This window comes from Egretta garzetta, unplaced genomic scaffold, assembly GCF_000687185.1.
Source record: "Egretta garzetta isolate BGI_Z169 unplaced genomic scaffold, ASM68718v1 scaffold365, whole genome shotgun sequence".
Classification (NCBI taxonomy): domain Eukaryota; kingdom Metazoa; phylum Chordata; class Aves; order Pelecaniformes; family Ardeidae; genus Egretta; species Egretta garzetta.
The window spans coordinates 1,764,318-1,792,143 of NW_009259602.1; the positions used below are offsets into that span (position 1 = coordinate 1,764,318).

Here is a 27,826-nt window from a genome sequence, read left to right on the forward strand (position 1 = left end):
GCCCAGCCTGGCTGGGTGCCTTGGCCTCTCTTAGGCATGCATTGCAAGAGGCAGAGCCCAAAGCCTGTCCAGGAGGGGATCTGGGGCTGGAGCCCCCACGAAGCCCCCCACTCACAGCCCAGCAGGCAGGTGCTGCGGGGTGCATCGGTGCAGCTGAGGGCGGGCAAACCACCTTCCTTCCTCCCTCCTTCCCACCCCACCCCACGCCCTGGTAGCGCTGCAGGGACTCATCCATTCCCGAGTTACTAATATGCAAATGGGAGCTTTTGCATGGGCCGGGCGCCAGGCTGCTGGGTGTCAGGGCACCCGAGGGAGCCGGAGGTGGGGCGAGGCGTGGCGCGGCACCGCATGCTCACCTGGCCCTGCATGGCAACAGGCAATGGAGCTCTAGGTCCCTTCGGGAGCGGACCCACGCCCGGTTTGAGAGGCAGCGGGTGGCAGAGGAGGGAGGGCAAACTGGCAGCCCCTGGCAACCTGGGGCTGACGGCAGGAGGCTGGGCGCACCGCGGATTTCCCTCCACCAGCAGGATGGTGAACCTGGAGTCTGTGCACGCAGGTAAAGAGCACTTGAGGAAGGATCGGGCTGGAGCTCACCACGTAGCTGAGACCGTGGACTTGGGCAGGAAATGGGATTGCTCTGGCTCCTGTGACCTTTCCTCCCTCCTTTCCCTCCTTTTTTCTCCCGCCGGAGTCGACTATGACAGCCAGTGCCTGGTTAAGTGCCCGCATTCCTACCTGGGGATGGATGCTGCCCTGATCCTATTGAGGGGGCTGCCAAGCCATGCCCACAATGTGGGCGCATCGCTCGCTGCCAGCCCTGACGTGGGTCGGGGAGCAGAGCGCAGAGGTCTCTTGGGTACCTGGGAAATAAGCGTTTAGTGCCTGACCTGTGGGTCCAGTCGTTGGGATGAAGCTGGGAGGAGTGAGAGGGGATACATTCGCAGAGGGATGTGGCAAGGGTGGAGGGTGTGTGTGTGTGTGTGTGTGAGTGAGATGGGACATGTGTTGGACGGAGAAAAGTTAATGACAAAGAGGGAAAAGGAGGGAGAAATGAATGAGGAGAGAGCTGTAGGAGGCTGGGCTGAGTGAGGAATGAATGAACAGGGATACTCAGAAAGAGAGAGGCTCCTTCCAGGGGGTCTGACCCAGAGGTACAGCTTAGGTAGTCTCACATCTTCTCCGAGCAGACCTCCCCCCTCTGCAATTAGCTGCGGAACAAGCGCAATCACTGCCAAATCTCTTTGAGCTGTGTTCACCCTGACAGAGTGAGTTTAGCTTCTGCCCTCAGCTCAAGCCCCTGTGCTGGAGGGGCAGGACTGCATCCCTTGGGCTTTCTGGAGCTGGGAGGGTGATGCTGGGGTAGGAGCAGAGCGGCAGCAGCAGTGAAGGCCAGATCCTGACAGGCCCTTCTGTGGCAGGGGCAGGCAGCAGGGTGTTGGGGGGGTGGGAGATGTGTGCCCTGCTAGGGACCTGTGTCCGGTGCTTTGTGCAGCAGGAGATGCTGTGTGTTGTCTCCAGGTCTGGAGGGGGCGGATACTTCCATCGGTCTGTCCCGGGCTCATTCCCTTTGCATACCTATTGGCACGCTGCAGTGAAGCTCAGGGGTTTGGTGGTCCTGCTGTGCAGGGGAGACTTAGGGGTCCACACCCAGTGCTTGTAGCCCCTCCAAGGGCCCTGCTGGCGTGTGGGCTCACAGGCAGGTCTGCAGGGCAAGGCAGAAGCTGCGGCAATGCCATCACCTAACACGGTGTCAGCCTGCAGCGGGCTGGCAGGGGTGGCCACAGCAGGGAGCCACAGCTCCCGCAGGGAGCCAGCCTGCTCAGGGGGGTACCAACCACCACGCAGGGGCTGCTGGCATCCCAGAGCCAGCCACGGGGAGGGCAGCTGGGGAGCCCCCGGCACTGTGCAGCCGGCCACGAGGAGAGGCTGCGGGAGGCGGGAGGCTCGAGGTCTTGGCTCAGCTTGTGAGCCTGACTAGTCTGAGCACCTGCGATGGGTGTGCTTGTGTGTGGTGTCTCTCGGGGACGCATCCCCCGCAGGCTCCTATCCACCCATCTGCTTTGCTTGTGGGCGACTCTTTCTTCATGAGAAGATTCCCAAAATCGATACTGTGCCCTCTGTCAAAGCCAGTGGCATCACTCCCAGGGTGGATTTAGTCCGGAGCTGCACAGAGTTGGGTGTGCACTAACCTTCCACTCTACCGAATCATCCCACCCTGCCGTCTGTCAGAAGGACCTAAGGTTTAAGCAGGCTTTTTGCAGGGAGAGAGACCAGCCTGGGCCCAGCCACGTTGACATGCCAGAGTCCAACACTGGTGGGAGGGTGTTTCTTCACCCTTGTGCAAAGGCTATTCAGCATGTTCAGTCCTGGGGTCCCCGCAGAGGTGTGCTCTGTTTCTTCCATGGCCCTGCAGAGAAGACACGGTGTGCAAAGTGAAGGTGGGCTGCTCGGGCCCCACACGCCCTCCTCCCTGGCAAGAGGGTTTCCCTGCAGCAGCATGTTCCCTGGCGTGTACCACCGCCTCCTCCCCAGGCATTTGGATATTTCACCTTCCTGGAGCCTCCAGAGGGGCTTGGGCACCTAAAGCGCGGAAAATCCAATAAGCTCCAGGTAATGGTCTCAGCCAAGCTGAGTTCCCCACGCTACCACCACCAGCTTTTGTTTTCCCTTTTAAAGTCATCAGGCTGGTTTACCCTAGTGCCCATGTCTGAACAACTACTAGGAATAAGGGCTTGGGAAAGCTTTATTTGCTGACACCCTTTGTTTCAGCAAAAATACAGATGCAGATATATCCCCAGAGAAGTGTCTGCACTGGTATAGTTTCTTTGGTCTGGGTGAACAAACCAGACTACCCCTACTCCAGGTATGTTTGCTAGCTGAGGTATAGCAGCACATTTTTAATATGGCCCAGGCCGCAGTGGCGGCTCCTAATAGGTCTGTGGTTAGGAGTTAGGCAGTCCTAAGTTGCATTATTTTTCCCAGAGATTTTTTACTAAGCTGCTTATTCTCTGTATCTTGCCAAACTAGCAAAGCTGTATGGTGGAGCTTGCCTGTAGTTGGACTCACAGCCTGTTTTGTCTTGAGATGTTTTGTCAGATGGGGGGGGGAGTCGGGCCAGTTCAAATCCAGATGCATCACTGTCCTGGTTTATAGTGGAAGATGCTTGGGTGTCAATAAAAAGGCGTTCCCTTTATCTTGGCCACTCATATATCATATTAGAAAGTAATTCCTCTGTATGTCATCTCCTTGCTTTCAAGGACCCCCTTGGAGGATGACTGGTGCTGTGCTGCTGTCCATAGATACACAAAAGCGGGCCAGCCCCAAACTACTCAGCTCACTAGGCTTTGAACAAAAGGGTTTTCCTTTTCCTCCTGTTTTTTTTTTCTTCACAAGATATTTAAAGTTTTATTACATTTATGTAATAAAAATGTAATAAATATGTGTACTTTTATGATGGGAATTTGAATCTTTGTGGGAAAAAAGAAGTTCTGCTCTATGTATGAGAGAATCACAGGGTATCTTGTTATCTCCTGACTCCAGGAGGAGGGAATTTAACTGATGGATAGCATGTGATGTTTAATCAAGCCACAGCTGCAATTCCTCCTTTCCTCCCCACCCACCCCAGATTATAAATGGCAGAGGGGCAGAGGGCTTACTCCCAAAAGGGACAGAGTTTCTTATGATTTGCTTTTGCATCTTCCCTTCTTCAGCTCTGTCTGAACTGCTCTGTCTCTTGCTCTGTGCCCATAAGGGGCTCCTTGGTCTTGGAGATTAGATATTTTTCTTTCACTAGCATGCATTCGTTCGTTATCTGTGTGCTCGCAATGAAACCTGCATTACCTTTTTTGCAAACTTGCAGACTTTCTCACTAGAGCAAGCACCAAACTTCTGCGTGATTTATGATTTTTCTTACTCTATTTTATGAGAACTTGGCTTTTTTTTAAGATACTTTTTGGCAGCAAGCAAAACTTTGTGCTTTGTAGATTGCCTAAGTTAGGGTCCCTTGGCAGTATTACAAGACAAGAAGATGTTTATATCTGATGATAATTACTCTTCCTGCAGTAGAAATGCTTAGAAGCCCCACTAAATGTTCATGTCTTAATTGCAGCGGGTTTATTTGAAGGGAAAAAAAATCCCACAACTCTTTTCTCTCTCCTTTTTCCTCTTACTCTTTAATGCAATTTAAAGAAAGGAAGTTTCTGAAGTATCTGAATGTTCCTGCATTCCATCTCTGGTATAAAATCTTGTAAGTTTTTTCTTCCTTTATTCATTTGCTGAAGAAAAAGTTTCAAACTTTAACCTAAACAAAGCTATTCAGTTTTGGCCAAGAAGCAGGTAATTTGTACACTGGAAGTCTGAATAGGGGAAAAGAAAACCTGAAAAAACAAACAAAAAGGCCTGCCTGCTTTAGTGTGAGTAATTGAGGAAAACGGGTATAAAAACCTATTGAGTTCTTCTCAGCCTTTTGGCCGTTTGGAAATAATACAAGGCATACTTAGGAAAGAGGAAAAGGTTTGCATGCTGCCTTTAAGAAGGCTTCCACCTGCCTTTTCTACCCCAGCAAAACCACAGCAAACACTGGCCCAGCTTCCATGCTGTTGTTATTACCTGATGCAAATCAGGTGACTTCTGTGGCCGGGATTGGCTGCAGGAAGCACATGCAAATCAGTTGGTTCTTTATAAAAAATTATTATCTTTTTTCCCCAACTAGCCTGGAAAGAGTTAAAATTCCCATGCAAAAGGTAGAAGAGTGTGAGGGGGTGTCCATCTGAATTTGAATAGATATTCTTCCTTTTTTCACTGGTGTGTACTTTTAAGGAGGAGATGAGCAATCCCGTGTAAAGTTGACCATTCCCACCTTGTCTTTCAGCTGTCCCCGAAGGAGAACGTGGCCCCGGGTGTGGTGGCAGCCATCACTTCAAGGGTAAATGACAAATTTCTTGGCATTGATAAGGATGGGGGGAAAGATGTGTGAGCTTGATGGCAAAGGACTCTTCTTGCTCCTGGGTTGGGGACTGTGCTTTCCAGCTAGGCAGATCCTGCCTGGTTTGCCAGGGGTGTGAGCACATGCGTGTGGGAGAAAGCAGGGCAAATAGTTTGCAAATAGGGATCAGATGTATTGAGAAAAACAAGCTGAGTTTGCAAGGGAGGTGAGAGGAGAAAAGAGACTTCGCTACCCTCCGAGAGCATCTTGCTCTGTGCCTTTTCGGAAAGGCCTCCCTGCACGGGCTGTGCACAGCACCAAGCGCTGGCCCGGCTGAGCCCTCTCGGGGGACAAGGAAAGGATGTGGGAGAGGAGGAGAAAGCTGGGAGGGATCCCCTGGCTCCACAGGTGTGGTAGAGGACAGTGTCAAACTGAGAGCCACACCAGCTGGTTTGGGAAGCCTGCATGAGGCTCGGGGGAGAGGCCGGGAGGGCTCCCGGTGGTTAAACAACCCTTCATCCTCTGCGCGGGAGAGGAATGATGCGAAAGGTGGGAACACAGCAGCAAATTGGGGAGGGGGGAGAGGGATGAGGGGGATGCAAAGAGCAACAGGAGGGAAAGTGCATCCTCGGAGCTGATGAATATTCTAGTGACTGTATGTTGAGGAATCAGAAATTTGAAAGTCTGATGGTTTATTATAATTACACATTCATTTGTGCTGTTTAGTGGAAGCCACATGTGCCTGTTGCCTGGGACTGTGACCGGTTATTAAAATCAGTTGTACCTCCTTTTCCAGAGATCAAGATGAGCGGTGATGCGGCAGATTCCACAGATGCTCGGCATGAACCTGACCAGGTGGAGCCAGGTAAGGAGGGTCCGGGACATGGGGGGCAGGTGAGGGAGCCCGAGGAGGGAAGGGAAAGAAAAGAAAAGGGAGGCATGGGTGCTGGAAGTTTCTGTCCGTGCTTTGCTTGACTCCTGTTGCTGCTACGTTGCGTTCTTCCAGCCAGCCTGGGAGTTGATGAAGAATGCGCTCTGGGCTAGGATTGCGTTTGTATCTTGATCAGCCTGCAAGATCCTTCTGTAGCAGCAGTGAATCAGTGTGCGTCTCAGTAATGTCCCCTGCGGTTTTAGCATGGAAATACGCTCACATCTTGCCAAAGGAATAATGCCATTGAAATAGTCTTGGTCCGCTCAGTCTAGCACAAACAGCTCTTCGTTTTACGCAGGGGTTATGTCAGGAACATTTCTTTAGACAAAACTTCCAGGGACTAACCCTTTTTTGCCCGCATATATGTAGAAAAATGGGAGGGACTTCAGGAATAATCAAATCCAGCTAGGTAGTTCCAGCAAAAATGTATCCTTCTTCATCTTGAAGCATGATTGGGTTTCTCGTATCCACTACTCCCACCTGATGGCTGCTCAGACTCTAGCTGCTCCATGGCTAGAAGCCCCAGTTTTCCTTGAATATTGAAAGCTGAAGAACAGGGTGATCCTTTGAAGATGCTAGCACTGGTGCTAGCACTGATTTCTGCCAGGTTGCCTACCAACTCCTGCACTGCCGGAGTGATATACACCAAAAAAATTAGTTTTGTCTTTTCTGGCATTGCTTCTGCCTGCAGTGGGCTTTGAATGCAAGACCTTGAGGCTGTAATTTCACAAAGGCTCTCGTCAGATTCCTTTTTAGGCAAATAAACAGCAATAATAAATATTTTTAGCACTTGCTACATATAAGAAATTAAGATTACTAGAAACAGTGAGGCTTGTCTATAGACTTAAAAATAAATGCCTTTCAAAACTAAATCTCATAGAGACAATGTAGAAGAATCATTGTTTTTCAAGTATTGAAAAGCCCTAAGCTTGGGGTGAGAGGGATGTGTAGCAGCAGATTAAAACTTTACATGGAATGATTTTACTGTTTCTCTCTTACTTTTGTCGTTTGAGAGGACTTAGAAAAAATGAGATCTTGGTAAAACCAGAGACACCTAGGCATGTTTTATTGGGACTAAAGCTACCCCTTTATTTACACCATACTTTGAGGACTAGAAATCCTCTGTGCTCTTAGCTAATAAGCTGGGTTATTTGACGTAATCTAAGGTAGAGATAGAATCTGTTTCTATTCATGTCCATGAACTCTGATTGACTTTGGTCAGGTCAGCTTCTGCTCAGGGCTTTCAGGTCACCCCAAGTTGGTTTTTTGAGATAAATGTTTCCAAGCTGCCTAGCAACAAACATGTCCCCAACTTCCCAGGCTCTTCCAAAAAATCCTGGTAGCTGTTACAGGGCTTTAGATTGGGAAGCAGAGTATCCTGAAATGTTTTATGCATCTTGGCACACAGAGATGGTGGAAAGCATAGCTGAATCGAGATTAAGGAAGGCTGTATTACTATGAGAGTCGGTATTTGGGTTTGGTATTGGCTGTTACCAAATGCAGTGGGAGACTCTGGCTGCTGATGTTGTAGTCAATTAGTGTTAAACAGGCAAGAAGCTGGCACCACAGTTGATTGGATAAAATATGTTTTTCAGCTTAAGCTTCCCAGACAGCCATTAGTGTTAGCTGTAGCACCTCTTTCTAGTGGTGATTGAGAAAAGAAAGCAGAGAAGTGAAGTCAATTTGTTTTAAAATAACAAAAATGTTTGCAGCAGCATTAGCTCTGCTTCTGCTCTAGGAGCCTTCAAATCAAGCAGGGAAATCAGAACAAGTAAATCTCCTTCATTTGCAAAAGAGTGACACTTCCCTGCGGACTGATACACGGAACCTGTTTAAACGATTCTTTTTTCTAATATGGTCCCCACGACTGGTTGATCTGTTCAGGATCTTCAGAGATCACCACAGCAGGCTTAGCTCTGATGGAAGATGCTGCAGAGGGTCCGGAGCTTCTTGGGGGGCTCTGGCAAACAGCCGCAACCCCTCCTGCAGGGTGACCAGTCCTTTGCAGGGCTCTCAGGGCAGAGGGTGGCCAGAGCAGGACTGCATGCTATCGCTCGGCTGTGTATGCCATCCTTCAGGTGATGTAGCCTGGCACATCAGCCCCGCTGGCAGTCACGACCAGCCAAGCCCATGGAGGGGCTGCCTCGATGCTTTACCCCAAACCTCTGCACATCTTTGTCGGGTTTGGCATTTTTTTTTCCTCTTTCCGACCATTCTGTTTATAAACAACAAAGCTCTTTGTACTGAACTTCCCTGGAAGTTTTTATTTTCCCTTATACACATTGTTAGAGGAATATTTACTGCAACAGCTAATAGTTCAGTGTTGTGTTTACTAGCTTCATGTGGGAAAATCCATTTTCCAATGACTCATTAATTGAAGACCCATTTCCTAGTGAATTGGACCAATCCACACAGCTCCCCAGGAACCTGGTTACCCCCAAAGGAGAGAGCAGTTACCAAACTAACAATATTATAGCTTATAAAGAATGGAAATCCTTCTAGGTGCAGATTTACAAAGGTCTTTCATCACCAAAAGATGCAGACTGGCTCCAAGAAGAATTAAGAAAAAAAAATACTGGAGGGAGTTGGGTGCCAAAATGCCTTTGTAAACCAAGCCCTTGATCTAAAACTGATGCCTAAAGATCTGATGGGAAGTGTCAGTAGCAGAAGCATAATCTCATCCTTTTATATCTCCGCCAGTTCTAGGCTTAGAGGGGAAAGAAGGGTAATCTGGGGCATTGTTTTACTTTGAAAGTGTTTAAAATAATCGTGGGGCTTTTTCTTTTTTGAGAAAATTGTAAAAATTGTTCATCTTTCATAGGAGGTTAGGAAAGCAAAGCTTTTTTTTTTTCTTTTTCATCCACACGAGTTTCATAGAAAACACTTCAAAGCTGTAAGATGTTCTTCAAAAACCCATTTGTTTGATTCCACACACGTTCCCCCCCATGTCTACGGGTTGCCATGATATTTTGCCATTTTACCAAAAGCCATGATTTAAAAAAAAAAATAAAATCTAAGGACTATCACCTACCCTACCCAGTCCTGTGAGTCTTAAACCCTCCTTTACTTCAGCTCTGCCATTTTTATCACAGTATGTGTGTGAGGGGGAACAGGGCGATAGGAATGAGTTTCTCCCAGTAGGGCGGTGGGTTGGACTGCCCCCACCACCCAGGAGCTGCGTAGGTCGGCCCCAGTCCGAGCACAGGGCCATCTCTCTGGTCTGAGGGTCCTCGTTACCTTTCCAGTGTGATGCCAGCGTGGTTTAACGCTTGGCATGCGGCGGCTGTGGCTGGGCTCGCAGGCAGTCCCGCTGACTCCATGGGGGGTAATGACAAGCGTGAGTTTTATGCTTGGCTGTAAGCTCTTTTCATCTTTTTAAACTGATGAAAGCCATGCCAGCAAGTTCTGGGTTGATTTTTTTTTTTTTTTAATGGGAACTGCGGGGGCTTGGCACTGCAGAGTGTCGCCCCTGGTCTTCAAGCCGAGAGGCAGAGATCTCCCCCTTCTTGTGGTTTATCTAAGCCCTCTGTATCTGATGCAACAAAATGCTGAGGTGGGACTTGCCTCTGTCTGTCTGTTTGTTTGTGTCAGACACTTGTTCCCCGTTTATCTGCTTGATCAAAACAGGTTACACCAAGCAAAGCTACTTCCCTTTGATTTCATCTGTTGAGGCTATGGGGGGGAAGCCAAAGCTTTAACAAAAGGGCGATAGGGAAGCTCTTCAAACACAACCATCAGTAACTGAATAGCTGCAGGCTCTCCGAACATCTTCCCTCCCCACCCTGTAACACGGGGAACTGGCCGGCCTGCCAGGAGCCCAGGGCGGGGTGCACGATGGGCATCCCAGCACATGGGGAGAGGAGCTGGGGTGTGTACGTGTGGGTGCAATATAGGGCGGCCCGACAGCATTATCGCTGCCTCGGGAGCAGCCGGTGTCGCTCCCCAGGACAGTGGTGCTTGGCTGACCCAGCAGCTTTGCCCGGCTGTGTTGGGTCTGGGATCTGGAAGAGCAGCAGCCAGGTAGAGGAGAGCAGTTTCATGGGGAGGGCACATGGAGCCAGGAAGCTGGGCTCTTGGCCTGCTTTGGACTCCAGTGGCAACGTCAGCGGGGTTATCTAACCCTCACAGCTTGGGTAACATATCCAGGTGCATTAGGAAGCAATAAAGCAGGTATCTTCTCTCTGAGGGTAGAAAGACCCTTTCCTTTAAAGCCCAAGAAAATGAAAATGGTAAGGAGCTATGATGCTTCTGCGCCTATGGTCTTGCAAAATGTCCCTTCTGAGGGGACGCTCCTTTGAATTTCATTCTTCTCCCCCCGCACCCTCAGCTCGAGCCAGCTTGTGCCCATAGAAGGATGCCAGCATGAGACACCTTCCCCCACTGCTGCTGCAAGGCATCTAAGGTCCCTTGGCAGTGGAAGAGAGAAAGCAAGGGTGTCTCTGAAACTGGACACCAAAATTTCCCACCCAAGCAAAAGATCCTCCCGGTACACCAGTGTCTATGTCAGTGCATTTTGCATTAAATCCATATCAGGGTGGATGGAAAAACAGAGACCTGGTCTCAGTTGCCTCTCTGCCACATGCTCCCTGTACAAACTTCATGAAGTCTCTTTCTGTTCCTCAGCTCCAAAGTGAGGGTCCTGATCTTTTCTCCCACCTTTTTGCCAGGGCGTAAGCTCTTCCATGCAGGTGCTGCTCTCCCCAGAGATGGGTACAGCTCTCAGCAGAATGGAGCCCTGGTCTCTGCTGGGCCCTGGAGATGCTGTTGTTTATTGTATTCTAACTGTAGGTGTCTGGGTAGGGTCTCTTTTAAACTTGATGGCTCATGCTGGAATAGGGCATGGAGGCTCTGACCTCTGTGTCAAAAGGAAACGTGCACAAGCAAGGGATGTCAGATTGAGCAGCGCAATGGCTTGCGTGAGATGAGTTGGTGGGTGCTCAGGCTGTGCTGCTTGGTGCACAGGGGCACTCCCTGTACTCAGCAGGGAAGCTAAGGGATGCGCAGTCTGAGCTTTTCTCTTCTGCCTTTTGTTGTTCCCTCTTCAGATCGGGCTGGAAACAGATTGTCAGGCCAAAGTCTTTTGAGGAAACTTGGCCTTTCCTGGCCCCCTGCTGAGCCTAGTCCTTGGCTACGCCTTTGCTCTCCAAGGCTAGCACTCCCTGGTGAAACTTTCCTCAAAGCCTTCAGGATTTCTCTTCTCTTTTTCCCCCTGCAGCCGTGCACAGCCCCAGGCCAAGTCCCGAATAAATGAAAGCAGCAGCAGTCGGGCTGGAAACAGCTGGTTGCTATGGCAATTGGGCCTGCTCAGGATTTGCATAAGGCTGATGATTTTCATAGCACAGCCACATTTAAGGCAAGCAGGAGAAATTTCCATATTCCCAGCTCCGAGTCAGTTGGGGCGTGGGGGAGGCCAGGAGGGGGCTATTTGAAATTCAAATTAAGGTGATTAGGGTTTGAGGTTGGGTTATTTTATTTTTTTTTCTTAAACATCCCATTATGGAAGAGGATAAAAAAGGATGGGGAGGGGAAAGGGGAACAAAAGGCTGGTTTGACTTGAATTAGAGGGGCAAAGGAAGAGCTGGTCTGATCTGCCTCTTGCCTCTGGTCTAAGAGAAGAGACTTGCCCTCTCCCAGCACCTGCAGGGGAAATGTTTTCCGTGGGAACAACTGCTGCCCTCGGGTTTCCTTCTGGAAACTGCCCGAGTCTCCCACACTTGCTGCCCTGCTCTCTCCCCCCGCTCCCTGCCCCACACGAAGGGTATATTGCACTCAGGGCTGCAGTGGGACTAGAAGATGTGATTTCTTTGACGCATTGCTGACGAAGGAAAGGCATTTTTATAACCCAGGGGTTTCCACCCAAATGAAATGCTTGAGCCTTCAGTGAAAGCTTCCCCTGGAGTCTGTAGCTGACTGAGTCAGCACAGATTCACTTTCCTTGCTAACCAGCCTGAACTTTCCCATGGAGATGCTCCAATGCCCCGGTTTGGTCTGTTTGTGTCTTTGGAGCAAACAGTTAACATGAAAATTGCAGCCCTATCTGGCTGCCTTGAAAACTTGTCACCCTGTTCACACTTCCCTTGCTCCCCTTAAAGAGAACTTCTTAAGGCAAGCCTTGGGAACAGCGAACATCCCAGTAAGGGTCCAGGGAATGGACTGGTGTCTGCTCAGCTTCAGTTTCTGCTCCCCAGTGCCACTGGACACAGCTGGAGGGAATCAGGGGTAGCCACTAAAATGGAGAGAAGGTGATTTAAGGGGTCTTCCTGATAGTTCTGGAGAAGTAGCTGGTCTGGCTGCTGGGAATAGTAGCATGAGGGCTATGACTTGGTATTTGCTTGAGTGTCCGAAGAGAATTGAAATCCTGAGGAGTGTATTTGATGCTGAATATCTTTTTTGCTTAATAGAATCACATCCTTCTCAGTGCAGGTGAGCATTTTGCTTCATTTACATCATGTGGGTCAAGTATTGTTTAATGGTTATAATAATTGTGGCTACTCTGTTCTTTACCTGCTCTTGGGTAATCTTTTAACTTCTCATGTTGTTTGAGGTAAGAGATTTGATTCCTGTCTCAGTTAATGTGAGCAAGTTAATTTCTCAGCTTCTAGAACAGGTACATTGAAAGGCATTCTGCATCTGCCCTGTTTTGTCAGTCTTGAATGGCATTGTGCTTTATCAGCTGGAGTGCTAAAATCTTCAAGATAGGCGACATTAATCTTAATTTTAGATATTCAATACTTTGAGGCTGGAGTCTGACCTACTCACCCTGGGCTCCTTGTACAGTCAGTGATGAAAATGGGTATCTCCAGAAGGTGATTCATCTCTCTGCCGTCTATCTCGGGGGCGAGATGAATTGCCCTCTGGAAGCGCCTGCTTCCTCTCCGTGGCTGAAAAGGGAGCCTAGAGCAATTGGCTCAGAATTAGACACCTAAAAGTTAGACATCTAAGCCCAGGCAGCTGAATCCCCTGCCTGGTGTCTGCCTGGCACTGTTCCTCCATCGCCGTTCAGCTGTTCTGAATTTCCCTCCCAAATGCACACGGCAGAAAACTGATTCCCTGTGGGAATTCCCCAACACCTGTTAAAGATTGAAATCACTTTCTAATTCCCTGTCCCTTCTGTGCAGCTGAGATCAAATGGTGAGGTGAATTAAACGTGTAGTTGGGTGGGAAGGGGGACGAGGTTAGCCTTCTGGTTGCAGCCCTGTTTTTGTCGTCGGGCGCAAAGCCACAGGCGGCTGTCACTGCCCGTAGGTGACATCTGCATGTTGCTGCATGTGTTCGCCTTGTGAAGATGAAGGCGCACTCCAATCTTGATTTTACTTTTCTCCCATTATGGTGCTTTCATCCTCAAGTGCGGGACTGGCTCAGCGGCTTCCAGTGGGAATCGTGTCGGTTCTGATAGAGCACTTGTCTTTGGTTTTCAGAGCAAACAGTGTGTTCTAGGCGGGGGGAACAGCAGCGGGTGGGGGGAAGCGTCCGGAACTGTTCTGCTGCTCCCATCCCCAGAGAAACCTCCCCAGGCAAACTCGCACCAGATCTGATGCCAGTGCTATGCAAAACAGCTGCCAGGTGAACCAAGGAGAGCAGTGCAGTCCTTGTCTGCCGTGCTCCAGGGAGCCAGCTGAGCTTATCGCTGCCCTTTCCTCCCCCCCTGTCCGGAACACCCATAAAGGGTGCTGGAATGAAGGCTTGTTTGATGGGGAAGCTCCTGGGAACCATAGTGCAAGAGGCTTGCAGCAACCTTCCTCCATTTAAATCCCAGGGCTTCCCCGGTTTGATGCAATTTAAGGAGGGGAGGACTGTGTCTAGCAGACGCTGGAGACTTTGGATCCCATTGTGTCTGGCTGGTGTAGCAAGAGGCAAGTTGTTGGCTGGTGTGAAGCTCCATTAAAATTAGTGGAGTTCTGGCAGTTTACAGCAGCCGAGAATCTGCTGCCACTTACACTTTTCTTTCTTTTTATCTCCTGGAGCTAAAAAGATAAAATCTTAAGTGCAGATCCTTGTTGTTTGAACAGCTCGTTCCTTTAAGGAGAGAAATGCCTACTTCAGTGTGAGTTCTGATGCTGATAGAAACTGGGAGGAAACTGAGTGTTTTAAAAATATTTGTAGGAAAGTTACTGATTTAACTGAAAGAAGAGAGTTGTTATCCCTATCACACCCAAACCTTGGCTTGCAGCTGGAATAATTTGAATTTTACTCAAACACAGGCTTTTACTGAAATAGAAAAAGATGAGATTTGTTTGCAAATAAATCTGTGCACAAACACTCGCTGGTCCAAATCCAGCTCCAATTTACATAACCACTGGGAGCAGAAATCACCTCGCCCAGTTTTAAATGTCTCACCATTGGACATCTAAGTCTGAACTAGTTGCCCCTGGGTCCCTTTGTAGTCAATAAAGAGAAATAGTCATCTCCAGAGGGCCATTCATCTCAGCTTGAGATAGGCGTCTAAGATAGGTCAGATGAATGGCCTCTGGAGGTGCCTATTTCTCCTCGCTGTCTCCCAAGACAGCCTGGGGCAGTTATCCCAGGCTTAGACGCCCAAGCTATGACTGAGTTAATGTCAATCTCCACACATATTTGCAGTGTGTTCCACCGTCACAGAATACCCGGCTGAGGTGCTTGTGAACACCCCTGTTGATCTGCGGAGGGATGTGCGAGAAAACAGAGGGTAGGACTTGGAGCAAGCTGTGTCTGACCTTGTTGAAGGGGAAGGGAAGAAGAAAGGTAGAAGTCTGCCAGCTGCACGTGCTTGTGCAGGGAGGAAACAGTGGGAGATGGGAAGCTTGGAAGAGGAGGAAAGAATGTGCTGGAGAACTTGAGCCTGGTGGTAGCGATGTAGAGTGAAACTCCATTCCAGCTGTGCCTCTCAAGTTCCAAGTTTTGGGGTGTATGATAGTGATTCAGAGCCATCGTCACTGGGACATAGGGATTTCCCTCAAGGTCTTTGAATCTTGCCTTGTCAACATGCTGCATTTGAGCGTGAGCAAAACGCTTGTATCCGAGAAAACAGAAGATTACCTTTTCCTTCCTGTTTTATTTTAGCAACTGGGAACTTTACTTCCTCCTTCTCTCCTCCTTGCCTTTCTTCCCTGTAGCTACTGCCTTTAGATTGCATCAACCCCCCGTGGCTTTCAAAGGTAGAAACTGCAGGCCTTGAAGATCCTCACACAGTCCTGCTCAGGTGTGTGGATACTGATTGTGATCATCTATTAACACTATCAGCATTCCCATCATTATATGTGCAGTTGTTGGCTCTTGGGGCATAGAGCTGGAACACAATGAATGAACAAATTCCTCGGGCGGGAGCAGCTGGAGTGAGGTGGTCAGGGAGCAGATGGTTACAGCGAGAGGTACGGAAGCGCGCGGCAAGTTGGAGGTTGTAGTAGAGTAGGGGATTGCATGGAATAAGATAAAGAGCTGAGACTGGGAAGAGGAAAAGCCTTGAGAAGCAGGTCAGGAGAAAGATGGGAAGCAAGGGCAGGCTCTAGCACAGCAGAAATGCAGACAGGCTGGGGGAGAAGGTACAGAGCTGGATCCAGGTTGAGTTGCAGACAGTGAGAAGATAGAGGAGATTTCAGAGCAGGGGGGCAACAGCTTGTTCTGCTGTGAAATAGTGCTCTGGTATTGTTTGATAGTGAAGACCTGCAGCTCAGTTTCCACAGTCAATGCTGTTAACACGTGGCAGGTTAAATCTCCAGAGACACCAGAGAACAGGGTGCCATGAAATTGTTATCGACTGTAAAAATGTTTTGCCATCTATGAATAATTTTACTAAGCACATTCCTGTTGAGGATCTCAAAGAACCATGCTGATTCACCTGGGAATATTATATGTATGGTGCAAGCTGAAAAACTGCATGCTAGATTAGGGTAGAGGCTTGTTCAGTTGAAGAAAGCAAGTCAACGGGAGAGCTGGATTTGCACTCCTGCCTGCACAGCCTCTCTTAACCCCTTTCCAACTTTTTGCAAGAGAGACATGAACTACCAAAAAGCGTGATGTGTTGGAGCTTGATCAGATCACAGGGCACGGGCTATGCTTTATGGGGAATGTTATACTGGAAAAAACAGGAGGAGGAGGCGGCCCTGGGGGCTTCTGCTGGTGGGATGTGAACAATTTAAGGCTATTTATCACAAACTCAGTTGGACTGGAAGAGAATGACTTAGGGAATGGATTGCAAAAGGAAGGGAAGGGGTTTCTTGGGGTTGCCTTTGCAACTAAAGAGGCTTCGTGGAATCCCTTAAAGCATTCATAGCTGTGGAGCGTACAACCTTTCCTCTGTGATGTTCTTGATGAATTTGGCAGGTGTGGTGGAGGGGGGGGAATGTTTATCATCAAAGGGGAATGAGTGAGGGCCTGTGCGGTACCTTCAGGCTGAAACCTGTCTGATTTTTTCCCCCTGTGCCTGCCAATCTCTCTTGGAATCAAGGAGACGCCTCTTGAGCACAACCCCACGGCACCCTCTGTTCCTTTAGATATCCCTTAATTACTCAGTGCCACACGGGTTCCTGAAGATCCCTGGTTAGCAGCCTTGTCCACCTGTTTGCTAGCCTCTTCCACAGTTAGTTCTTACTTTATGCACAGTGCCTTGGTCCTGGATTCCCCTGGAGATTTGTAACGTCCTCCAGCTCACCTCTGCTGGAATCTCCCTTGCAGTCAGTGAGTTTTCCCACACCCTTGCTGCTTGGCCAGCTATCTCCCAGGCAGAAGCATTTCTGTTATACTTCAGCAAAGGCTGCTACCACCAATGTTGCAAAAGCTGCCTTCATACTTCCATTGCTGCATTTGCATTGGCTCTACCTTCCTCCTCCTCTCCTTGCTCTTACAGTAAACTGAGCTGGGCTAGCAGCATGTCTTTAGTTATGTGTGTTCTAAGTTCTGGAAAGCTTACACCAACGCTGATTGTCATTAATATTGAGATCTTTTTCTGTTTGTTTCATTGTAGGAAGTGAACAGAATGGGCTGGACTTTAACAGGCAGGTAAGACACTCCCTGGGTTACCAGGTATTCTCCTGCTTTCTTGAATTACTGTTTTTTAATTGCTCATCTTGCTGAGTCCCAGGCAGCTACTGCTAAGAGATAAAAACTGTTATGTCAGAAGCTACCATTAAACAGACCACATAAGTTCTTCCCAATTCCCTTTGTGGTATAGAATGACAGATTAAACTTCTGGTTTCCAGGCCTTCCTATTTCATAGAAGTTTAGTTAATTATAGAGTTTCTTTAAATCACCATTTGCTTCAGGCTTTTTCTGGCTTTTAAATTTTTTTCCATTGTCATTTAGAAACAAAAGGGACCTCATTTACACTGGCAAATGTGCAAATCCCGCCCCAAAGCCCCATGCATTTCCACTGCTTGTGACACTGGCGCTGAAAGCACTGTGGTATGCAAGTCTAAGAGCACAGGGCTGACTCAAAGGAATATCAGCAAGGACTGAAGATGAGGTGGTTTGAGGTCTTGGAGTGTGTAGGTAAGACCAGGCCTGCCTACAACTGCAGATTCCTCTTTGGAAGACAGTGAGGAAAGGGACAACAAATAAAAGCAAGTGCTGCTTGCAGGGCAAGCAAGCCCTAATTGCAAATGAATGTGTGAGGGACCGTTGTCTTTGTGTTTGCTGTCATCCTCCTGCTTCACGAAGCTAAAAGCAGCCCCTGTCTCACTGATTGCCTGGACATTTTCATATGTGGCTCTAAGAAATCGCCTAATCTCACATCAGAATTGCAAGGGCAGGAAGATTACAGCCCTCTGGAGTGCATAGGTCTTGAATCTGTGCAGACACATGAGCAAATGCTCTCTGAGTCCAGAGCTAAGGACTCCTGTGGCCATTGCTGGAGCTGGACTCAGGCCTTGTAAAGAAAAAGAGGAGGTCTAGAGAGCTAAACCACTGATCTGCTGCAGGGCTCTCGGGGTTGGCCGGGGAGCTGGAGTGAGGGAAGCAAAAGGGGCTGTAACTCCACGGGCAGTCCCTGGCATTTGAAGCAGATGTTGGCACTCTTAACAGTACAGCAACCTACCTGCTTCCAACCGCGCGTTCCCGAGTTCAAGGGTTGCGATCCTTTGCAAAGGCTTCCTGCTAGCAGCAGGTGGGCAGTTGACACTTCTTGCCGTGACTTTTCTGTGCATCAAGCTTGCCTTGGTGGCTCTTGTCTGACAGATGTCAGCAAGCTGCTGTTTGTTTGTTTGGTTTGGCTGCTCTGGTTTTGGGTGGGTCCTAACTTCCTATCAAAGGTGTCTTAACACGTTCAGCCATCTTCCAGGTTTTTGGAATACCCAGCTGAAAACAAAAAGTCTTGTGTCTCCAGCTCTGTGGATTGCAGAGCCCAAAGCACAGGCTTTCTACGCGCCAAGAGAAGAATCCAGTCTGCTTATAACTAGTGATAAAAGAAAATTCCCTCAAGACAGAAATAAGCTATGAAAGTACAAGATTGTTACATGTTGCAAACTTTTCCTATGGCAACACCACAAAGATGTTAGAACTGGAAGCGGGGCTGAGGTTAATCAAGGAAACATTATTGACTGTGGTGAAGCATTGCTGATTTACACCGGCTGATGATTTGGCCCGTTATCTTTACAGTCCTAGTCCTCTGTATGCCACTGAACAAGCAGATGCTGGTTGTAGAGGCAGACAGCTTCACGGTCAGTAGGATTTGGGCCAGAGACTTCTTGATAGAAACATCCCCCTCCCAAAAAGAGATTGTGGTTCTGTGACGGTCTTTTGTAGCATTCACTTCCCACTTTTGTTTCTCTCCTTCCAGCAAAGGGGTACTGCAAAATCCCTTTCATTTGTGCCAGCACATCTGTTTGTGGAACTGAATAGCAAACCTGACTGGGGACTTCTCGAGGTTTAAAAAGCAAAAGCCTGTAAAGAAGCTCAGTTTAATGTTTTGGTTTTTTTTTTTTTTAATCTGGTGCCATTCCCCAGAACACAGGTAGTGTCCGCAGAAGGGGTTTTGCAGTGATGCCAGGGATGTAACAGTCCATGTGAATGGACAGAGGCAGATGCAAATGGCTCTTTGTCTCCCTCTCTTGGCCCTCTCAAGGCTGTGTGTAGACTTGAGCCATTACTGTTATTGTTGTATATTACTTTAAACGAGCACAAGCCCAAATGCACACGGGTTATACCCTCATGTTTCAGGCTGACTTCAGATATTGGTGAATTCATCTTCAATTCAGCAAACAGATTTCAAGTGACGAGAAAAAAGAAGGGAGATATGGAAATACCAAAGTGTTTTCATGTAGAATCAGGTGCTGCGCTCTTTCATGAGGGGTGGAGGTTGGTGGGGTTTTAATTTTGGTTTGGTGTTTGAGGTTGGGTTTGGGTGGTGGGGTTTTTTTTTGTTTGTTTTTGGTTTTGTTTTTTTTTTTGTTACCTTGCAATTCAAGTTTTCAAACTGAAGCCAGAGAAGTATGGTTTGAAACCCAACTCCAAACTGAATGCAAGAGCTGCTGAGCTCTCTTTGACTTTATTTGGAGCGCTGGGCGCTAATCACTTTGAAGATCATAAATCTCACATCATTTAAGCCTCTCCCCCAGCCTTTGTAGATGGCCTACATTTCAGGTCTGTTTCCCTCCCATGTTGTGCTCCAGGCGGGAAGAGAAGGGTGGAGTGACCTGGTTAGACCCCTTACTTGCCTACCAATTCCCTGCTGTGGCTGCTCTCACCCTGAAAATGGGGAGGAGGGAAACTCTTGCGGAGTTTGAGGTTTTCTCGCAGTTTGTGGGTCAGCCCTGCGCTTTATGAGAAAGCTGCCTTCTGATCCCTCAACCTATTTGGCAAACATTTCTTCCCCCCTCCCCTCTTCAAACTCTCCTCCCACCTGGCTGCAACAGTAATTTGTATGTGAATGAGAGGGGAAAGGGTGTGTATGGAAAAAGAAGCACCTTCTGCCTTGCCTATCTGGTTTGGCTTTTTATTTAGAGTCTAATGCTGGTTGTTTCCTGTTTATATCAAGGGAAATGCAAAGAGACGGTAATAAACTTTCACCTTCAGTGCTGGCAAGCTAGATAGGGACATCTGCTGCTTTTTGGTTTGGGGTTGTGTCCGGAGCGTGTCAGGGACAGAACTGAGTAACTCCGCAAACATGGCTTCAGAGTCTGCCCCAAAAGGGCATTGAGTGGGACCATGAAAAGGTCTGACTGAAAGTGTTGAAATCAGGACTTTCTCCGGCTGTAATGTGGCGATCCGCACCAGGTGATGCTGCTGCGGTCTTACCACCTCTTGTTTGGTTTATTTCCCCGTCGGTATAGGCAGCGTTCAGCCTTTAAGGAAATACTGCATTGTTTGTTTTTGTAGATGGCTCTGAAGAGAGCTGTTCTAGAGAGCCAGGTAATTCACCCTCTGTCTGGAGTTAATCCCTGAGATAATGTTGGCTTCTGGAATACACACTCGGAGGCAGGGCTGATGGTTCTGGGAGATGACAGGGCTTGTGTGCATGGTGTGGGTGTTGTAGACCAGCACATAGTGCTGTGCACTGATCTGCAGCTGGAGGAGGAAAACACACGGTTGCTGAATCACTGATTTCTTTTCCATCAGGAAAGCGATGTGCAGGACTGTGTCATCTGTTGGTCCTTGCAGCAATGAGGTCTCTGAGTGCCAGGGAGGGATGAAGACTCGGATCTCCTCCCCTTCCAGAGGAGGGAATGAGGGGTCCTCTCCAAGGCCCTTCATGCTCTGAAGCACTGAGCTGCACTCCAGTGCTGGGAGAAGAATACGTGTCTTTTGAAATAAAGCTGAAAGGTTAAGCGTTACCAGTGCAGGAAAGGCTTAGCAGGATCTGCATGTGCTCTATATCCAAATATGCCATGCAGTTTCATTCCAGCAAAAGGCTAACCCTTGCAGACAGGCTGTCATTTGTTTAATGATAATGACAGGTTTGATATTTGTATCAATGTAAAGGTGATCCTGCTGTGAGACTTTACAGTGTTTCCGACAGACAGGCAGGCACTAGTGCGCTTGAGCAGCCCGGGATTCAGCACAGCTTAAACTTTCCTGGTGGTTCTTACTCCTATTACTTTATTTTCTTTGATTTACACCAGTCAGGGGATGTAATACGGGTATATTCTCTTTCTAACAGGCTTCCTAGAAATAGGATCTTGGGATGGCTTTATCTGGGAAAAGGAGGTAGCTTGGAGATGTGTTGCTGGGGCAGGAGAGGTCTTCAGAACACAAAGAGAAGCATCCAGAACAAAATAAGGAAATAAGATACACAATTTAAGTGGCCTTGTATTTCATATGCATGTTAGCTCAACACTTATATTTGCACACTGGGTCATACACATTGCCATTTCGAGTGTTGCATATGACTGTAAGGGACACGTTTCAAAATGCCTCTCTCCCGGTAGTCAGTCAGCATTAAATAATTGAGCTGCTTAAAATTCCCAGTCAGTAGGACCTGAGTAGACTTTTTTTTGACCAATTGAGTGTGTCTGCTAGTATATCACAAAAAAGCGGTGAGGGACTGGGTCTGTTGAAAAATTCCTTCCTTCCAAAACCAAGTGAAGGATGCCTGCTCCTCTGCAGGAGGTGCCAAAGGGGTTCCCCTCCCTCAGGTCCTCCTTATCTAACTCATCTCCCTGCCCTGTTCATATCTGATGGAGTCACTGTCCAAAGGAACTTGAATTTTTGAGGTTTAAGTGGGGTTTTCAACAGTTGTTTTGAGGTAATAGAGTTGTCTCAGGTCTTCACAGCTGATGTGCTGTAGACACGTGATATGAGAAATTAAAGTGGGAAAACTGCATCTGAGATCTAAAATCACTGGTGGTTCTTTGTCAGTGCCATTAATAATGCTCTGACCTTGTTTGGTACTTTCCACCCACACGTCTGAAGGTACTTTGCTAATGAATTTAGCATCCCGGTGCCTCCAGAAGGTAGGGAGGTGTTTAACCCTGTCTTACAGATGAAGCAGGCACAGACGGACTACCCGGCTTTTCTCAAAGATGCTGAGCACCATGATTGCAGTTGAAATCAGCGGATGCTTTATAGGACAGTTGCCTGTGGACATTGAGGCGTACTGTAATCCAGGGACCTGCTCCCTGGCAGAGCTGGGATACGGACTCTGATTCTCTGATTCATAGTCTTGTGCTCAACCACAGACAAGTTCTTCCTCCCCTCCATCCTTTTGAAGGTGGAAAGAAGGGCCTAACTTGCTAGGTAGTTTGTTATTAATATCTGGGATGCAAAACTCCCTGCAGATTTAATTTTGCTCAATCAGGGCTTCCCTCCCCCCAGGGATCTCTCTCATAGTTTTTCATTCCACTTTGTGTTCCCACCTCCCCCTAATCTCATGTGTTCCCTATATGTCATTTCTGTTCCTGCTTGGCTTTTCCCTGTGGGTAGTTCAGGTTTCAGTCTGCCCTCCAGATTTCCATCCCAGTCCTGTTTTGCCCTCCTCTCAAGGGGAGGTTCACATCCTGCTTCCTTCTTCCCTCTGGGGATCAATTCAGATTTCGCTCTCCTTCTCTGCATTGCCCCAGGGTATCAGCCTAAGTCTTGCATCTGCTTTTCATCTCTTGAGCCTTCACTAACTGGAAATCAGCCCGCTGTCCATATCTGCTTTGACTGACACTGGATCTAAGCTGAACACTGCCTTGGCCTTTCCCTTTTGAAGTTTCCTTGCTGTGTCCTAGGGATAGACTGATTGCATAAATTTGTATGTGTGCTGTTTCTTCATTGAAATGCAGACCTTTGGGAAAGCATCAGAGAAAGCCCTGGCTTGAGGGAAAGTCCTCTGTTTCTATATATGGCACTGTTTTGCTTAGGACAGATATGTAGAGGAACCCCTTCTTCAAGCTAGTTTTGTTCTGGCACCTTGCAGAGGCCCTCGGATGAGGTTGCTGGGAATGAACTCCCAAAACAGGCCAGTGAGTCTCTGGGGAAGATTATGGGGGAAAAGGGGATGGAAGTAGGAATGAAGGATTTGGGGTTCTAAAATTTTTTCTCAAGTGGTGGGCTGAAACCACTACATTAATTTTATGTTAGCCAGTAACAGTTGACAACAGCCCAATATCACTTCAGAGTTGACTGGATTGTATCTGTTCCTTAAGATCCAGCTGCAGTCCGTTCACAAATTCCTGCTTTCCTGCTCCAGGCTTCTAAAGAGCAACCTATATTTATAAGGTGTTTCCTATGCTTGTTGCCTTGGTCCACTGGCAATATATCTTGTACAGCTGTTTCAAAGCTGTCTTAGAGATGAGGGAAGGACAGGTCTTTTTGTGCAAATTCCCTGCTCCAACTGGGCTCCTATCATCCTTTGGGAAATATTTTCTAGGCTCACAGGGGACAGACCTTTAGTTTCATGGACCTGTCTAAAGGGACATAACAATTGTCTCCACAATAGAAACTAAGCTCAAGGCATAGTTGTCAGTGTCAAACCACTATTTAGGTTGGCCGGCATCTTTTTAAGCGGTGAGTTGCACGAACTACTGTGCATGGATATGACTCTTCTGCCTACTAGAGAATGGCTCATCTGTAATAAGGAGAGGACTCTGAATTCTTGAACGCCTTTCATCTGGTGAGCTCCAAGAATTCAATCAAAAGCCTGCACCACCCAGCAAGGGTGGGGCCCTGCACCCATTTTGCAGAAGGGCAAGTCATAGCATAAAAAGGTGAAGGCGATGGGGTTTCAAGCAAGGCCTCTAATTTTGGAAGCCTGACATCAGAGTGCACTTTCTCTCTCCCCAGAGGTGCCGATCTGTTAGCGCTCCATGTGAAATCAGGGGGCTGAACCGGGGCTGCTCAGCACATTAGGAGTCAGAGGTTGGGTTTATGCTAGAAAGAAACTCTCTTGCCCTGCTTCCCCAACACATAGAAGTTGCCCAGAGCCACTGAGTTGGGAGCAGAGAACTGGTCCGAGCTCTTTCACTAGACTTCATTCCCTCCACCCAAAATGAAAAACTACTAGATATTCTCCAGTGAAGTTGATCTTTCTCACTCTCCCTTTCTTTTTTAATTATATTTCTTGTGTGTATTTAATGCAATCCCTCTAGCTGCTCTTCTTGTGTCCCAGTTCCCTGGGGCACGGCAACTGGTGCCAAAACTGCTGTGAGCCAATCAGAGAAACCTGCAGAGCTGGGATGGAGCCAGCCCCAGTCACGGGAACCATCTGATTCCAAGTTAATTCCTTTCAAATGTGGGATGTGGTGGAAAGTGCTTTGCTACCAAGGGCTACCTGTGCCACGACTTGCTAGGTGGACACTGCTCTGCCCTCCTCATGGATGACTGATCCGGGGATGTTGGCACTGTACAGCAAGGAGGCAGTGCCAGGTATTTAGATCGTTTGTGACTGGTTGGCAGCCAGAGGGCACAGAGAATACAGAACAATCACAGTCTGCTCGCCCTAGACAAGAGATCCATGGAAAGGGGAAATTTTTCATGCAGAGAATTTGGAGAACAGCTAAGAAGAGACACTAGTTCTGGCCCCAGAAAAGCCCAATAAGGCAACTTTGCTGCTGACTTCACCAAGAACATGATTAGGCTCCAGAGAACCTGTGTGAGCATGCAAGAGGGCATGGGAGAAGCTATGAAGCCTGGTGTATGTGAAATCGGATTGATAAGGAAAGGGGCAGGGATGCAGCCCAGGGTGGGAGCAGAGAAGATAAGCACAAAGGTGTAGGCAGAGGTGGAGTTCTGGAGAGCTTTGGAAGTTGGGCAAGTGAAATTGAGAGAGATGCAGGGAGCAGTGCTGCAATGTAGGAGAAGGTTGGGGCAGAAGAAGAGGACCTCTGGGATGTGGGTGGCTGGGGAGGAATGGGCAGGGACAATCCTGGAATGGAGACATGAGAGAAATCGCAGCCTTAATGGTGGTAAAATTGTTTTCCATGCTTTGTTTGGAGTTTCTCAGCATTCTGACCAAGAAAATGGCATCTTCTCCTCCCCTTTTTTTAAATACCTCCAATTTGGCATGTCCACAGGCCTTGGCAGAGAAGGTACCGCACGCCTGAGTACAAGCAGTAAGAGCGAAGATGCTGTGAGCTGTTGCTTTTCAGTATCTTTTTGCCCGGTCTGTGCTCCCTGAACACAGGTCACCATATGAAAGCCCTAGCTAGCTTCTGAGCTGCTGAGGCTCTGGCAGAGGCCGCGGTCTCTCCTGTGGAGAGCAGCCCTTGGTCAGGATGTGCCTACCTGAGCAGGTGCCGATATGAGCGCGGCCGTTCAGGGCAGGTGCTCTTCCCACCTCTGGTTTTGGTTCTCCACTCCCTTGCCCAGCGCCTGCTTTTGAAGCCTGCTGTGCTACACGTGGTCATTTTGAGGTTTATCATTCAGCGCAGAGGGGTGACTTCTTTCTTTTTCCTGTTCTCTGAAAGCCAAAACGCTAGGGAAATGCTGCATCAGAATGCCCGTAAAAGCCGAGTGTGGTTCTGTTTGTTTTCTTTTGTGAAGCTCAAAGTTTTGATTTCCCACCCCCAGTTCTACTAGAGCTAAGACATAACTATTAACACCCTGAGCTGCAGCTCAGAGGATAAAGCATATCAGATCAGGCCTCAATTAATAATCTCAAAGGCCTCATATAGCTGTATTGCAGGTGTGTTGAGGTTAGGGATTACATTTTAATTTTTCAGTGTGCTGTCATTGCTGAGTTTTAGGATATAGTCTGCTAGGCATTCAGTGTGGGATTAACTCCCCTTTTGTCACGCTGACAGCTTTTGAAAATTCCCACCCTTCAGTGCGAAAGGATATAAAATGTTATAGGGTGAATATTGTTGCATTGACATAAGGGTTTTCTGCTTTCTTCCTGGGTGTCTGTTACGCCTTGCCGTAACGTGCAGGATAGTACATGTGGAAATAGTAATTGCAAGCCCATTATTATTATTGCTATAATTCATTATTAGTGTGTTTTTTATTTTATGGTGCCCACGTGTGCAGGTAATTCACAGAGCAGTACACTTACGCCATTGGAAGGTGGGGAGGCTTAGTTAACTGCAATAGCCTTGGATCCAGTTTTGATACCTGCTTCTGCCATAAAACTTCTTCCCTTGACTTCAGGCAACTCACTTTGGGGCAGCTTCAGGCAGCCCCGTTGTATCGAACAGCGCTTTGGGAGCGATTCAGCCCTGGAAGAGAGGTGCTGTTTATTTTCAGGGAGGGGCAATTGGTTCAGACCCTCTCAAGTCTGCGTGCACCTGATCCTCTTCTATCCCGTGAGATAGCCTTACCACTCTGCACCGGGGGGAGGGAGGGATGCGAGTGAGGCAAACTCTTAAGCAGTTGTGAGTTGCTGACTATGAGATAAGCCAGATACGAAGGCAGATAAATATCTGTTTCAAAGAGGTTACCGTCTAAATAGAAACTACACAACAAATATGATTGTCTTCTATCTTACAATAACGACCACAGTTCCTGCCTAATAACTGGTACTGGAGAAGGCTGACACGGCTTTAACGGCCCCGCTCTCGCAGGGTACGGGGATGTCTTATCCAGATTTGGGGAAAGCATCCGAGGCTGTGGGTGCTGAATCAGTCGGTGGGTCCCACCTTTGCAAAGAGGATGACGGAGCGTGGCTTACATTGCATCAGAAGTGCTCATCAAAAGGAGGTGTCTTGGGGCTGCATTCAGGCTGCCTGCTTTGGTGTCTAATAGGTGAGAAAGTCCGATTCAGATTACCAGTGGGCAGTGACCCTAAGCTGGGCTTATATGAGGAGGGTTGCAGCCAGAGTCCTGCCCAGCCAGTGGGATCCAGACGTCAGTCCATTGGATCAAACGTGGGTCAGTCAGTCTGTTGGAAGGGTATGGCCTTCCACGCAGTGAAATCAGAGCTGCTAAGGTGAATCTTTCCAACTTCCTCATGTAAGGCTGACTTTTTACAGCTCTGCAATATGTCTGCAGGATGTTTTCATCAGCCGAATGTTTGCCAAAAGTTCACAGATCAGTTACAAAACAGATGTATTTTTTTTTTCCTCCCCTGCTTCCTACTGGTAAGGAAGAGTTTGTGCAGTAATTGCAGGCAGGTTGGGAGATGTTTTCTTCATAATTCTCCTTCTTATGAAATGTTTATGAAACACCTTCCACAAATCAGTTACGCAAGCAAGCTGAAGAGCTTTGATCATTTTCCATCGCCCTCAATATGTTTCTTAGTTTGTTTTGCTTTTTGTTTTTGTTTTTAGGCCAGAGATAGGTAAGAAACAATCCATCCTTGGCCAGGCCCAGCAGACGTGCTAGCCAACTAAGGAAAGGACTCTCCTTCCATCCAGTCACCCTTCCTGTGTTTTTCACTCTGATTGCTTGGGGGCAGCTGACCCTATTTTAAGGCTGTGAAAACATCCACTTGAGATTTGCAAGTGTGATTCCTTGCCTATCCCGGAGAAGCCCTAGGTAGCTCTATGCACCGTATGGTTGCCGCCACCTGCTGTTACCTCCTCGGGAGGAGCTCAGAGCTGCTCCCAGCCCTGCCTGGAGACTCCCCTCAAGCCCAAGGGGAAGAAGGTGCCTGAAGATTTGCAGCTGGCAACCCAGGCTCCGCACCTCTCCCTAACTGCCAGCGAGCGGGTTGTGTTTGCAGTGCATTACTTGCTCCCGCTGTTTTACAGGTTTGTTTTTCCTTAGATAGTGTTATTTCCCCAAATCAAATTAAATGGGAAGGAACTTAGGTTTGCTCTCAATGACTTTTTGTTCCCCATTCCCCATCTGGCCTGATCGTCATGTAAAATCAAAGTCCTGAGGAATCACCGTGGGATCTGGTCCTGGTTTTAACTAAATCACTGTTGCTCACTTGCAACGTTTTAGCAGGGTTCTCATCGAATACCTACATGAGGTGATTCTGTGGTAATTTCAAGCTTTTTTTGGTTCTTTAAAGAAAACTTTTCTCATATCTGTAGAAAATGCCTGCAAATATGAGTCAGATGCACTGGGAAAGGAGAAGGCAACTCCTCCCCTTGTTTTATTCATTTGAAATTTGCATTATTTTAAGGGAGTCTCATGATATTGAGTGGCCTCGCCCACAATGTGTGTGGTTTTTTGGGGTTTTTGGTTTTGGTTTTTTTAAT

The 27,826-nt window shown here is 48.0% G+C and overlaps 1 protein-coding gene across 1 annotated transcript in view; it reads left to right on the forward strand.

Moving 5' to 3' along the window:
• The first annotated feature begins 348 nt into the window (after window positions 1-348).
• POU2F3 (POU class 2 homeobox 3) overlaps window positions 349-27,826 on the forward strand; it is a 41,886-nt gene continuing 14,408 nt past the window's right edge. The window contains exons 1-4 of the mRNA XM_035893921.1: window positions 349-556; window positions 4,871-4,924; window positions 5,721-5,789; window positions 16,795-16,829. Coding sequence (XP_035749814.1) covers window positions 349-556; window positions 4,871-4,924; window positions 5,721-5,789; window positions 16,795-16,829 — 366 coding nt within the window. The remainder of the gene's footprint in view (window positions 557-4,870; window positions 4,925-5,720; window positions 5,790-16,794; window positions 16,830-27,826) is intronic.